The sequence below is a fragment of the Sinohyriopsis cumingii genome, chromosome 15 (assembly GCF_028554795.1).
Source record: "Sinohyriopsis cumingii isolate HCF-2022 chromosome 15, ASM2855479v2, whole genome shotgun sequence".
Classification (NCBI taxonomy): Eukaryota; Metazoa; Mollusca; class Bivalvia; order Unionida; family Unionidae; genus Sinohyriopsis; species Sinohyriopsis cumingii.
The window spans coordinates 100375074-100390391 of NC_142975.1; the positions used below are offsets into that span (position 1 = coordinate 100375074).

Below are 15318 nucleotides of genomic sequence, written 5' to 3' on the forward strand. Positions count from 1 at the left end.
TGTAGACTCCAGAAACTTCTGTTATAAGCAAACAAGGCATTGACTTGCTGTAGGTTCGCTGGCACAGCAAACATAGGATTTGAACCAAAAGTATTTGTCCTTAAACATAAAACCCAGTAGAAAATATCTTTCATCTTTTTGGCATGATTTTATATAATTTAAGATGTCCAGCAGTTACATCATGGCACCCGTGAATTACGTCATCAATAAATGAGTGCAGTATCATTGGTTTGTGCATGAGTCCACCAACTGTTTAACCCAGGTTAGCATATGTGATATAACATGCAATTTATCAGATCAATGCTGCTGCCTTGGCAACCACCTTTCTCGCATTTCTTGTGTGTGTGTGTCAAATTAATGACTGTTTTCATACGAAAATGAACATATTTGCCCCCATGAATACACTTCCTGTGCGGGTTAATACAGCAAACGTTACTGGTTTTAGGGTTCTGTGGAAAGCTGATAGAAAGGTCAAACAGAGTTCAGATGGTTGCATCATTAAACAACATAGTTTAATGACTGAGTCTATTTATAAGGATTTTGGCTTAAATTTATTTATTTTTCTTTAGTTATTGTGTATTGAGAAACTTGCAGACTAATTCGATAACATAAACAGCACCCAAATTTAAATTATCACTTAGTTTCGGTTTTGCAATTGAAAGTACTTTATGCTTGATCCATCGTTTTATGATCTGACTATGATTTTCATAACAGTTAAAATCGCTCTTTAAATATTGAGTACCTTCGCAATAACGTTTTTCTAGAACAAAGCGGTACGGCTTGTTTCTGAGTGTAACAGTCTTACGATGCTGTATGAGTGATGCAGATATAGCACTAGGACATGGATGTTCAGTCAATGAAAATATGTAAAACTAATTACAAAAAATGTAATAATTGAAACCTAACTTTCTTGTTAGGGGTTCATGTTTCTTTCTTCATGGCGCCTCCTCTTTAATTACAAAATCTTAATCTTGAGGGTCATCAGTCGTGAAAGATTTTGAGATCTGTTAATCCTGGTGAGGCGGAGAAAGTTTAGAAAGAGAGAACAAAGTATAAAATTGGCATAAATATGGAAGTACAGGTCTGGAGAGCATTTGCAAGAGCAGATATATATATTTCGTCGTTTTCGTTGTCGTGTCCTTTCACGTATCAATGATGGTCTAAATGTAACAATGATGATCTAAATGTAACAATAATGATCTAAATGTAATCATGATGATCTAAATCCAAGACGTGACAAGCACGTAATCGTTTCTGTCCTTTGAAAAACACAAACAGAATGAAGTTTGTGTTCATATATTTAACCTGTCTTCCGTTATTCACAAGTAATATCCGGTATGTTTGAACTATTGAAGTGTACGTCTATCGTAACGAGATTAACACACACTGAATTATTACTATTCTTTCAGGAACACGAATAATCGAAGGCCAATCAGTAACAAAATAACTGTTCATGGTGAACCATAATTTGCATTTCTCGCAATATGATGTGTATCTAAGAAATCTGTTGATATTAGTAATAAGAGGATTTTGGATGATGTTATGTGTTAATGTATCTTCCGTCTAGAAAACTGAGTCATCCAAAACGATGATCTCCACGTATCACATGTTTGTGAATTTTCTCTTTAATTTTCTGCCTCTATTGACATTCGTGCACTGTCTCTTGCAACTATATGTTTGTTTCAAAAGTGTGTCTACTTCACAGTGTTATTTGGGCTTGTGCATTTCTGTATCATTTATCAATAACCGCGTTGATTCTTAAACATTGTTTTTCTTTGATTCATCTCTAGTTATGACTCTGGCTCAACCAAAACTCATGTTGTGTTTGTGGTTGGTGATCTTGTATGTTTTTCGTTTGAGAGGGGAAAGATAATCAACGGATAATAATTTGCAACTTTTACTGCCAGTAAAATATGAATCATACACACAGTGATGTCGAATTTCTTCTTAGATTGTTGCACAGTTTGAATCATGTCGGTGATCATGAGAACCATGAATTCAGTACACTTGTTACATGTAACCCTTACAGGAGATTTCAGTAGACAAATCTGTTTTAACCTATATAAATCTACCACTGCATTTTAGAGATATTGTTCAACAGTTTCTGGAATTCAGATTTTCTTGCATGTTTAGTGTGAAAATACAATTTGGGTGCTATAGGTGCACTTGGGCAATGTTGACATTCTAGGTCGTGGTAATGTGGTGGTGATGGTTCCGATGCAAAGAAGTCAACCGTCTCATAATCGAGGTCGGTAGGGAACTCTTGCTGTAACACCATTCTCTTCGGTTCTGGTCACAAGGTGAAAACGTTCAATTTCCTAAATGTTGGTGAACATTCATGACAAAAGATTGCAAGTTATACCTAGAAACGGCATACCTCTTTATATGATTTCATGGGTTGATTTTCTCGTGTTCTTTCCTTGTTTCTTCGTGTTGCTTGGAACAGTTACGTTTCTGGGAACGCAGCCGAATATATTAATGGTCTTAACAGTAGCAAAAACTATCCTGTGCTAATGAACAAATGCTTTATTTGCGTCTTATATTTCTTACAAACTGTAAGAAATATAGAAATGAATGTACACGCATCGCAATTTTTTATAGCAGCTACTATAAGCTTCTGAAATGCCATAATTTCCATCAAGTTGTAAAGGGGTTGTGATTAGCTATGATTTCCATACCAACGATACAAATGTGTGCTTCTGACTGATGTTGTGGTCTTTAAATCTGACTACACATTTTATAACCTAAACTATTATAATCCTACATAACACTTCACATGCTTTTAATAGGATTACTAAACGTGATTAAATAAAAATACGCTGTAAAATATACATCTTATTTCAACTTGTTTGTGATTCTGAATTTCATTCCTTCAATTTATCTTTCCCTTTTCCACACAGACACGCATATTCTCTCCCTCTCGAGTTAGCTGATCTATGCTAACTAATCTAACTGTGAAGTAATAGTGAACAATGTAAAATTTAATATTTGATGAGCGTAATCAAAACATTGTAAAGATATCAGAATTTTCAGAGCACAAAAATTTAAAATCTAGATTGTGCGACCAAGATTTTAATTTCTTTATCCTTTCATGTGCTAAGTACAATTCTGAGATCGTATTACTGCTAAAATTGGATGTTATATTTTGGTGTGACAAATAAAACAAAATTTTGGCTGATTTAAGTTTTGGATTCCTTAACAAGACCTCTTACTCCATTATAGACAATGAAACTTTACCAAGACATGTATATTGAACTCTCGGCATGTCAGCAGTTGAGAAACACAAGAACCAGTTAATTATACAGTTACTATATATATATATATATATATATATATATATATATATATATATATATATATATATATATATATATATATATATATATATATATATATATATATATATATAAAGCTTACCCATAATACAAGCAAATGTGTGTACAAGCAAAACCGCTACAAGTTTGTCAACCTGGATATAGGATAAATATTATACCCTCGGTGTGATACTGATTTAGATAAACAATGATTACAAACATATTTTTGTATAATGCTTTGTTTTGTCTACATTAACAAGTGATTTGTGTTTGCAAAGTTCAATGGTCAATGTTGAAAACAAAAATATATAGTATAAATCCTAACTGGGAGGTGGCTAGAGATTTATTGTTGTAAAAGTAGCACAACATACAATGTGGTTGAGACAGGAATCATTGAGGTAAGATGCTTCGTTTTCAATAAGAAAATAAGAGTCTTTGTGACTGCGTTAGAACTCATCATGGAAACAAATTGTGTAGAGAAGTGTTTAGTTTTTAAAATTACTTTTGTCATGTTATAGATATGTTGCTGGTTAATGGACAATACTGTTGTCTCTTGATGGTATGCTGCTGGTATTTGGACAATTATTTTTGTCTCTTGAGGGTATGCTGATGGTATTACAAAAATGTAACTCGGCTCGAATGAACCATGTGAATACCAATTGTGTGTATTATATTATTTTCCAGCGTTGAATAATAATGGAACATATTTATCTTTCATCATGTAACTTCCCTCTTTTACTACATGACCTTCTGCAGCGCAAATAGTGCAAACTGGCATATGACCGCATAATGGCACCTGCAATGTTAAATACATGATTTTAATGATAATTTCAGTTTCATTTACATTAATAAAGATAAATATTAATTGAAATACACCGACAATCTAAACTGATAGATGGCTTAAATTAGTATCTGCAAACAGGACGACTATCTGTCTTAAACACCATCACTTCTTATTCATAGCCGTATCTCGTTGAATTGCACGGTGTTTTCATAGTCGCCTTCACCTGAGAACAAAAAAGAAAACAAGATATGCTATACTCAAATTGTTCTGCAGCACATATTTTACAATTTACTTCTTTGTTCATGTGGAAACAATAAAAATGAACTTGACCAAGCTCAAGATTTTAATCTTCTAGGTAAATGGATCATTGAACAAAAAACAGGTTAAAAATGTCCAGATTTGACCATTACTTCATAAAAGATATTTATTATTCTTTCAAGTCTTCATGTTCATTTTATTTGTTTATATATATATATATATATATATATATATATATATATATATATATATATATATACATATGCGCGCGTGTGTGTGTGTGTGTGTTTATGTGCACATACATATATTGATATACGTATATCAACATTCACCTGCTCTTCATAAGTTCTTTTGTGATTATATTTTGTTGTTTTTTTTTATTTTATCACCACACGTTAGAGTGCAAACGAACTACCTTTGCTAACTTTGTACACTAACATGAAAACGATCAAGCAGAGGGATAAAAACATGTTATGCACTTGTCGTAGGATCTCTGACACTGACGCACGCTGGACACCAGAAATCATTAATTTAACATCATAACATTTATATACTTTGTTCAATAATTGTATTTAATTATACATGTTCTGAGGTTTATTTATTTTGTTTGGATTGTTTCTCAGTAAAAGCCCGTCTTTAATTATGAATCAATAACGAAATATGTTGAATATTATTTTTAAATATTGGTTTCGTTTCTCAGGAAAGCTCAAAATAAAGACAAATATTTATAACACATCATAGGAGTAATTTAACTAAAGTCCTAAGACGTTGATCCAATATTGCACACAAAAGTTATCTATTAAGTAAATATAAAAATGAAATGAGAAGTACCACTGAGCGCTTCATACGGACTTTCCACTCTTTGTCTTGATTGCAGAACTTCATATTCCGTGGTGCCAATATCACTCAGGAAATCTGTATTAACATATTCAGGGGCAGCTGCCTCAGAAAACCTTGATATATAAAGGAAGGAAAACTAAACAGCATCTGAAAAGAGCTACATTAGTGTACACTAATAATAAAAAGCAAAATAGATATTGATGCATGAGGATAATGTTGAATATTATCCAACACACCAAATGTGTTATTGATATAACTCATGTTTATCTGTGTTGTTAACTTTTAATGTAATTCATCTTATTTAAGATATATACATGTTATAACATGATAGGAGTCGTTTGTCAAATGAAAACATAGATTGTTATTTTGGTCTTCAGGATCAGCCACTGGTAATATACTCACCCATGCTAGTCTAACCTTATAACTTAAATAGTGTCTTCGATGAACCACATTCTAATATGATTAAACGTCAATCGGATATTTTATCATTCAACATTTATTACATGTATTATCGGACTAACCAATACAATTGTGAAGTTGTCTACTACAAATTAGAAACCAGTAAATGCATTATTATATGTGACATCCGACCTCTTCCCACCCATAATTTTGAAATGTGATGATTATCCGATCAACGAAAAGGTTATACATTTATTATGTAATGAAATGAGTGATTGTTGCAGCAGTTCTGATACCCCGTATTTACCGCATGTTTTCGGACACCTTTTGTTTCAGGACAAGGTTTTTTGGGGAGGGGAATATAATATTTCAATCCCTTTAAAGTTTTCGGACACTGCTTCGCTATAATTTTTCCTACTGTTTATGTTTTCGGACACAATATATGAAGATCTGTTGCGTTCTTTTAATGTAAAATTCACAGCGTATTTGCAGTTCATTTAACCGATACAAAGTTCGTTTCATTTGGTCGCCAATTATTTAATGTGATCATGAACTTCCATGAACTAATATAATTTAAAATTCTTTATCATATGTATGTATGTATGTTTGTATGTATGTATGTATGCATGTATGTATGCATATAGATTAAGTTATAGATAGATAAACATTTTTATATTAAGCCAAACACAATAAATAACAATATCACATAATGAAAAGAGCTATGATTTAATGATATGATATATTTAAATATATTATTAAATTCAAGTAACTTGTCCATAGGCCTTTTTAGGTCCTTGGGCGAAAAATCCTCAAATTCGGTATCATTATTATCATCGATATTGTTTAATTGTTTGTCATTTCTGATCAGCGCGTTTTCACTTACGCTGACATTGATACTGATGCCGAACACCTTGAAAGATTTCATTATCATTGTGCTCTTTTTCTTCAATGTGTCCATGGCATTTACAACCCAGTTCAATACAATATGTTTGCTGGCTGTCTTAATCCGTCAGTTGCTGATTTCAACAGATGATTTTAATGCATTCGTAGCATCCCAGATATATTCCGTCCATTTGGAGCGGAAGTAGCTATTCACAAGTTTATTGATGCTCACGTCAAAAGGTTGCAACTTGGATGTGCAGCCTCCTGGTATTATTGCTAGCACAACATTTCCGCGCCGCAACTCTTTCTTCGCGTCATCAGTGATGTGAGCCCGGAACGAGTCCATAACTAATAGTGGTCACTCTCTTCTGTTTAATTGCAAATACATTTCTTCAATCCATCGCAGCATTAGCGTTTCGTCCATCCATGTTTCACCTGCGATAATCCACCCTTTTGGTGCCTTCAGATCAAGATGTCTCTTTCCCTTAAAAATAATCATTGGGGGTAATACGTCGCCAGAAACTGCAACGGTTAAAACGACATTAGTGTGTCTCTTCTCCCCTCCAGTTGTACGATCAAAGTACATCGGTGTCTCGTCCATATTAATAATAAACGTATCCTCAAACTCATTCTTCTGATATCTATCCATCACAATCTTGTGGAATGAAGCAATCTTTTCTTCTAAATCCTTGGGCAAAAGTTGGGCAAGAGAGGTCCTGCTTCTGAGCACAAACCCATATCTTTTCATGAAACTCCCTCCCCACGAACGACTGGCATGGAATTTGCTCTCCGGAAATTCTGCTGAGACAAGCTCCCTGGCATATATAAATATTGCCTCAACACTTACAGGAATTTGCAAGTCACGGTGAGTGATCACCCATTGAGCTATCTCATCTTCCATAGCTTGTCCATATGAAATGGTTCGTCCACACTTAGGCAAATATCCGTTCAAGTTCAGATCAGCAGATCACCGTGGATTTCGAAATCTTGAATTGTTCTGCTGTAAGTCTAATTCCCAGATTGTTAACGATAATCTGCTTTTGCTTTAATGTATAATGTTTATAGTTACCACGTACAGAAACTAGTAGAGCACACTCGGGTTCAACGTAATCAGACTCGTCATCTAGAGGAGCTTTCTTGGTAAACGGTTCTTTTTGTGATGCATCCGCAGAATGATTCTGATTCATTCTGTGGACGGCCTACGGGCCTCTTTGGAGACGATTTTGGCAAGGGAGTCCCTCCACGTGGGTCGAACTAGGCAACTTGCTTGTTTCATAACGTATGATAAACTTATCCATCAAAATTATTACAGTACGAACAATATTATGTTTCACAACGACATCTGTCCAGCATATAAACTTTTGATAGTGGTGGGTATTTTATTTATACTGTATATTTTAATAGCTTGATTCGGCTACAAAATATGATTGCTTGTCAGTGCAGACATTGTTACGCACGAAACCACTTCAAACAGGTGTGGCAGTTTTGGCTTTGATTATAAACCATGGAACCTGCTTTATACCATTAAACAATGCATCATAGTGTCGTTATGGATTAGTAACATTCATTGGCATTGTGAAGCACAATTTAAACCCCTTATCCCTGAGGCAATGTATAACAAGGTTTAAGCATAGTTATTGTTCTAAAGGTAATAAACCACTTTGTAGACGATACATATTGATTGTGGGTGCTAAATGTTTGGTACATCGTGTGCTCTTTTAATGCAATCCAGATGGATGCCTTTTATTGTCGAACACACCTGTCAAAGAAATCCCACAAGTTGCATTATTAATAATTATCACCTAGACACCTTGAAATCTACAACATGCATCACAACATTCTTTGAGCAGTCTAATGTTTTGAGTTGGCAAGCTCTGCTCAATTTGAAGTACCCTCGGCTAGGTGGAAAAAAGAAGAGAAAACCACAACAAATAGAACACCTTTACTTTTTTTTAAAATACCAACATATTAATCATGCCGACTCGTATATTGCAAATCGCTTGTTATTTTTACCCTTCCTAGGCGTGCATACAACACTCACCCCATATGGAGCATCTCATCCTTGGTGCTGTATGTGTAGCCATCATACATGTATCCGTGTTTCTACTCTCGATTATAAAATGTTTCTGTCACAAATATCTTAAGAATCTTAATTCCAAAATCTTTTTATTTAGTTTGTATTAATATCTTAATTGCACAGAAATAAAGCTTGCGTGCGTTTGTAACGTAGATTTTAATGATCACTGATTAGCAGAGGTTTAAACTGTGGATTGCAAGATGGCGGTTCTTTTGGAAAATGCGCACACAAGCGTGGCTCTAATATATGTATGGCAATGTTTTCTGGTGGATGGACATGTATCAAATATACATTAATAGGCAAGTAATGCCTGTTTTTCATTCATTATCCTTTCCGTGGCATTAGACAAAATACTTGTTTTAGTTCATGGCAGCACGTTGTCATGTGTGTGTTGTCATGTGTGCTAACGGTAACTTCGTTACGGACGTGGGGGAGGGGGATACAATCTATATTCACCTGTATGTTTCGGATACCTAAATAAAGAATTTAATATGTATTCGGATGACAAAAAATGGTAATTATTTGTTTCAGTCTGAAAACTTTAGGTAAATACAGTAGTCTAATAGTTACTTCCTAAACTGTATTATTGCATTTCTCCCCCCCCCAAAAAAAATAAAAAAAATATACACCTGCCATCGTTTATGAATCCAACATTGAACATAGTCTGATTGGTTGATAAATATATAGGGGTTTACTCGACGGAGTATTATCTTTTCAAAAACATGTATTACTTTTTTAAGTAAATTGCAGGTAGGTTGGATAATATTTCAAATAAATAAGCTTGTAATGAAGATAAAAAACACTACAACTTATATTGTAGCTGGTTTAGCTCTTATTCCCAGCAAAACTGCATTGATAATATTTAGAATAAGTTGAATTGATTAATTAATTAAGAATCAAGTGTGTCAATATTCTACATTAACCCTCATGAAAGAAAGTAAATAAAATACTTTATCGAACTTATTTGTGATTAATATTATTTATTATTATTATTATTATTATCTAAATATTTCATTAAGTTTCAGCTCTATCACCAATACATTTCACCTATACTGTTTAATACACACTATTAAGAAGTGCTGAAAAGTTTATAAGAATCCCATGCTTTAAAATCATGGACTAGTAATTTTAAAATAAAGATTATCTTGTCTTGAAACTTAAATGATGTAATTTATTTTATTGCACATATGTTAGTGGAAAGCAAAACAGTAGTCACCTTTCTGGTAGTTTTGACATCAATAATAAAAATGTAAATCATTTTGTTAAAGGGTTTGTTTAAAATGATTTTTGAATCCCCTTGATGTACTTTTTGTACGTACAGTAAAAATCACGATTCACATGTTTCAACTTGCATCAAAACTATAGCAGGCATAATCCTAATATTTTTACTTGTGTCATCAAGTAAATGTATAAGTTATTCTCTACAGCTTGTTATATGCTAACCAAGGTTTTGTAAAAAAAAAATGGGTAAAACAAAAAAAGAAAACGTGAGATGAAGACAGGAATATGTGTCTCTGCAGGAGGCATAGAAACGGCAAACATTGTTCATTTTGAAGGTGGCAGAAGTTTGGTGCACCCAAATGCACACTGGGTGAAAGGATCACTGGCCGTATCGCTTCGTTACTATCTTGAAAGCCATGACCCAAAACAACACTATTTTTGGATGAAGAAAAGAGGATAATATAATTTATTAGGGATAAAATCCAAATAAGATTTGTAAGAAGTGAACAACAGATCTTGAGTTTAATCAGCAATATAGTAATGAAAGGAAATATTCCCAGTAAGTTTACAAATGGGAGACCTGGTGATGACTGGTGGTTGGGATTTACTAAAAGATTGCCATACGTGTGGCTGTGCAGCCCCGATCATTACCCATTGATATTGAATATGTTTGGAGCCATCAGTGGTCAAGAACAACTTCTGTCTTCTGTCACATATGCTCACTAAATGAGAGTTGATACATGACCCAGAGTGCATATTTAACTCTGATGAAATAGATAGGTTGAAAGATCAGAAGCCGCTTAAAATTATATAGATATCTGGACATGATGCTTATTCACAGACAGTGGCAATAAAACAAAACAACTGTTGCAGCTTGTGCATCAGCCTCCTCATCCCACCACAGGTGCTATTCATTTGTAAGCATGGTATGGATCGTGATATGTTTCAGGGTGTGCCACATACTAGAGTCTGCAGCAGTCCAAATGGCTGTATATATTCAGAGCTCTTTGAAACTTGGGTAAATGAGCATGTTATGAGGTACATTCCACCAACAAGACTATTATTATTATTATTAATTTATGGTCATAGTTCTCATGGCAAATGTTGTCAGTAAATATAAGGAACTAGGCATAATTCTCTTTGCACTTCCTCCACACATAACACACAGGCTGCATCCATTTGATAGGGGTAGTTTCAAACCTTTGATGGAAAATTACAAAAGGGAATGCAAATTATTTGCAGAAGAAAATCCTGGCAGAGTAGTAAGTAGGTTTATATTTGTTAAGATTTTTGGTAATGTTTACGCCAAAAGTCTTTGCCCATCGATAACTGTGATATCTTCCCCCGCCAACCAGAAGTCATTCTAGATTTAAATGATTTGGCGCATTACATATTGGAAATACAGAGGTGAAGATCTCTCGTATTTCTGATGTATCAAACGCATTGGCGTTTATGCGAATATTTGACATATATACAAGGCATTCCCAAACTTTCGAACTGATGTTGCATGACAGTCCACATCCAATACAATGATTCAGCAGGGTCACATTGAGCTATCTGGAAGGACAGTCGAGGCCACATTAACACCTGTTTTTACCAGGAACAGAGTTAGCTGTTAGTAACATGTTTTTAAGTCTTTCGAGTGACTCGGTCGGGGATCGAACCCACGAACTACCCTATCCGAGGCGGACGCTCTAACCACTAGGCCATCGGAGCGGTGTTTTTAAGGATGCAAATATGAGTAGCTGCACCAAGCAGAAGTAGAAGAAAGGAACAATAATGAAGCAAATAAAGAAAAGGAAAGGAAAAAATGAAAGAATTATGATAAGAATGGTATAAAAGAAACTAATAAAATATTGCAGAAAAACACCAAGAGATCATTAAAAAATAAAAAATTTCCCAAACGAAGAAGTCAGGTGGACATTGGAAGCAAGTAATGAAAACGATGTTGAATACCCTCACTGCTTGTGTGTATTCAATCAGAAGGCTTCAAAGGAAATTCAGCAAGTGTGGGTCTGCTGCAATGTCTGCCAGAAGTGGATGCATGATGAATGTCTTCCAGTTGGGTTCTCAGTTGAAGTGGACAATCCTTTCAACTGTCCCACGTGCATCTGATTGCACAAGTTGTGTTCTCTCTATGTATCTATGCAACTGTGGATAAAACAGGTGAAACAATTTTGACACAAAGTTGCACTAAGTAGGTAAATGCACTCAAAATACTTTGCTGCTTTCCAAGGCAGATTATTAATATGTTAATATATTTCTCTCAACAAAAGATGACAGTGGAGATACTGGACATGTCTGCATGCAGAACATGCAAGAGGTCTCTAAAACGCTTAATCACGCATATTTAGACGCAATGTGCTTATTTGGGACACATAAAATCATTTAGACGGGAGTCCTTCCGTACGCATATAATAGATGGCGGGAAAATTCAAAGACTTGCCAGACTTGCTTGAGCGACCTGCTCAGTGGGAAAATATGTTGATGAATAAGATGTGCAGATATTTACAATGACATAATTCAGTGGCTGTAGGAACCGCGATTTACATTTTGCCATTATAACAGTAAATCAAAAGAACATGATACACTAGCTGGGTGGCAAGTTCAACGACCTTTTGAACTGAAGGTGGTTGGGAAAATATACTGATATTTAAAATGGTTGAATTCAGAGGCCGAAGAACTCAGAGATGTATGTGTGGTCATTTATAATAGTACACCAGAAAGAACATGATGCAATAGCTGGGCGGCAAGTTCAAAGACTTTGACTAGCTGCTGTGTTAAAAAAATATGTTGATATTTACAGTGATTGAATTCTGAGGCAGAAAGGCCCAGAGATGTATGTACATGTGGTTATTTATAAATCATCAAATAAACAGCTTTAGTTTTAATTATTGTGTTCCTTTCTGTGTGTAGCTGAATAAGCAGTGAATTGGAACTCGAATTCAAGACATGTTGAGATTTATACAAAACTCCATTTGCAAATTTGGATGTGTATTTTCAGGTTAAACGGAAAACTGACGAAGACTGTAATTATATTCAGGAGTGTAATAGAGCTGATAATTCATACGGGACAGTAGCTAAATGTAAGACAGTGTGTGATGCCTGGCTTAGTGTTTGGAATAAGATCTGTCTTTGGATTGACAAAATTTAGTCACATTCTAATGGACAACTAAGAGCTACATGTCAGAGGCATAACAAATTCGAAAATTAAACCCAGTGGCAACCAATAATTATTCTAATCAGCAAAGTTCATTTTGTCAGGGAGGGGACTGCAACTTTTGCTGGACTCCAAGTTTAAAATTCTATCGAGATATCTGAATATGGTGCAGAGGTTGTAAGCAGAACAACCGGTCGACTGCAAATATGTGTGGCTGCATTTAGATACAAATCTGGTAATATGGATAAAATGGATGACCTTTTCAAAAAGATTCCAAACACCAAACACATATGTTCTGTTTATGTAGTTTCCAGCATTTTGCATTGTTGCAATTATATTTTCTGTTTAAAATATTTTTCTTTCTGAAATGAGTATACAAGAATAACAAGAAAAAAAACACAACACATTTCCCCCAATAATTTCTTTACATTTGTTTCAAACATAATTTTAAAACATTGTCTTAATATCTAATTATTTAATGCTTTTGTGTTTGAAATTAGATTCATAATCAGTTACGTTCTAATGTCTATAATAATACGGTTTATTAATTAATACAATTAAAGAAAGCATTGAGGTAATGCCTTCAGTTTTTGATACATTACATTGAACAAAATTACACACTCCGATGGATAATAAATCTTGTATCATTGTATCATGAAAGCTAGAATATCATTCATCTAAATTTAGAGCAATAAAATTAACTGCAATATCAGATATTCCAATTACAGTAGATTGATACATATAACCAACATTTTGTATATTTACATTGTTTTTTTATAGTTTATTTCTTCTTTTCCCTTAAATTTAATATATTATTGTGTAGCAATTATTTTTTAAAAAGTGAATAAATGTCCGATAATAACAGTAGTTGTCAGATTTTACACCGTGTTTAGCCTCTATTTTAGCAGCACAGGGGGTCAACCAACCTAAGGGTGGCCTGACATGGGTGAAAATGACATAACAAATATCCAAAGCTCAGGGGTCATCCGACCTAGGGGCGGACGCTCTAACCACTAGACCACCCAATCGTAGATTTTAAGGATATGTCAAAGAAGTATAAATAATAAAATGTCATTGATTTATGCAAACAATTTGAAAATATGTGTCAGGTGGTTCATCAATAATAAGTGCATTCAAGTTTTCATTAAAATGTATATTTATGTGACAATGGATAAGACATCTGAACTAGGAGATTATGTGTTAGCCCTTCTCTATGCTAATCATAATTACTTGCATGATGAACATTCGGATCTGTTTGATTTTTAAAGAGGTGAAAAGTGAAACAGCCTAAAATAACAAGGTTGTAGGAGAGTGAAAAATATTTCATGCTGAAACTTTATGTTGAACTAACAGGAACCTATATGAGTGTTACAGTGAAATTAGCACTGCAGCAATACAAAATGAGAGTTCTGATGAGTGTAAACAATATCCTAATTGATGTATTGGAATACAACATGGAAATAGGTGCAGGGGAGTGTGGCGTATGGAGGCATGTAGCCAGAGTCACAAAACCCATTATGTTCCCGACTCGTGCTTTATACCCTGGTTGTATGGCTATGTTTGTTTTACTGTAACAAGAGGGTGTGAAGTAATGCATACCTTGATCAAGTAGAAAACTGATACTCAGATAGTAAAAATACGCCGTGATTGAAAAAAGTGTTCAGGTGAACAACAAACATCTCTTTATTAAATACTAATTCTCAAGACTAATCAACCACCTCTCTCTTGATCTAACAAATATGCAAAAGTTGGAAAGATAAGATTGATGTGTTGGGTGCAGGTACTGCAACCATATTGGTACTGCATCCATGCAATTAGAGGTTCTCAAATGTGGGTAGAGATTATTCAAGTTTTTTGTGAGTTCTTCTTGTTTTAACTTTGTGGTCTGCACAATGTTTCTTTCATTCCGTGAAGTCTAAACAGTGTACTTGCATTTCATAAAGGACAGGCAATGATGTGTGGCAAGTTCGATGTTTGTATTTTTATGTGTATGCACCATAAAATCAATTTGTTAATCCATGTCTGTTCTGCTTCTGCTATTATTCCTGCTGAAATGCCTAATGCCTGCAGCTTACTTCCTGTATTTGGCTGACTCTGCCAGATATTTGATATCATCATGGCTTCAGTGTGCAATAGTTCTAGTGCTTACGGATTTTCAACGGTTGCTGTTTTCAGTGTATATGCATTTTGTTGCATCGTCTTTGTGTATGTCAATTTATTTATTAATGCATCAAACAGAAATCATTAGACAGTATTTACCATTCGAGGAACAATCATATTTTATCAATCTCACATTGGTTAAAGCTGTGTATTCTGAATAAGAGGAAGTCAATGAAAATGGTTTCGACATCATGTGATCCTGGTAATGACTGTTATTGTGGTC

At 34.4% G+C, this 15318-nt stretch overlaps 1 protein-coding gene across 1 annotated transcript in view; it reads right to left on the minus strand.

Annotated features, from left to right (window-relative positions):
- Positions 1 to 3783: 3783 nt before the first annotated feature.
- Positions 3784 to 15318, minus strand: part of LOC149782385 (uncharacterized) — a 28050-nt gene continuing 16515 nt past the window's right edge. Inside the window, exons 4-5 of the mRNA XM_089934872.1 lie at positions 5188 to 5309; positions 3784 to 4321 (exon numbers count right to left, since the gene is read on the minus strand). Coding sequence (XP_089790998.1) covers positions 4272 to 4321; positions 5188 to 5309 — 172 coding nt within the window. The 3' untranslated portion in view covers positions 3784 to 4271. The remainder of the gene's footprint in view (positions 4322 to 5187; positions 5310 to 15318) is intronic.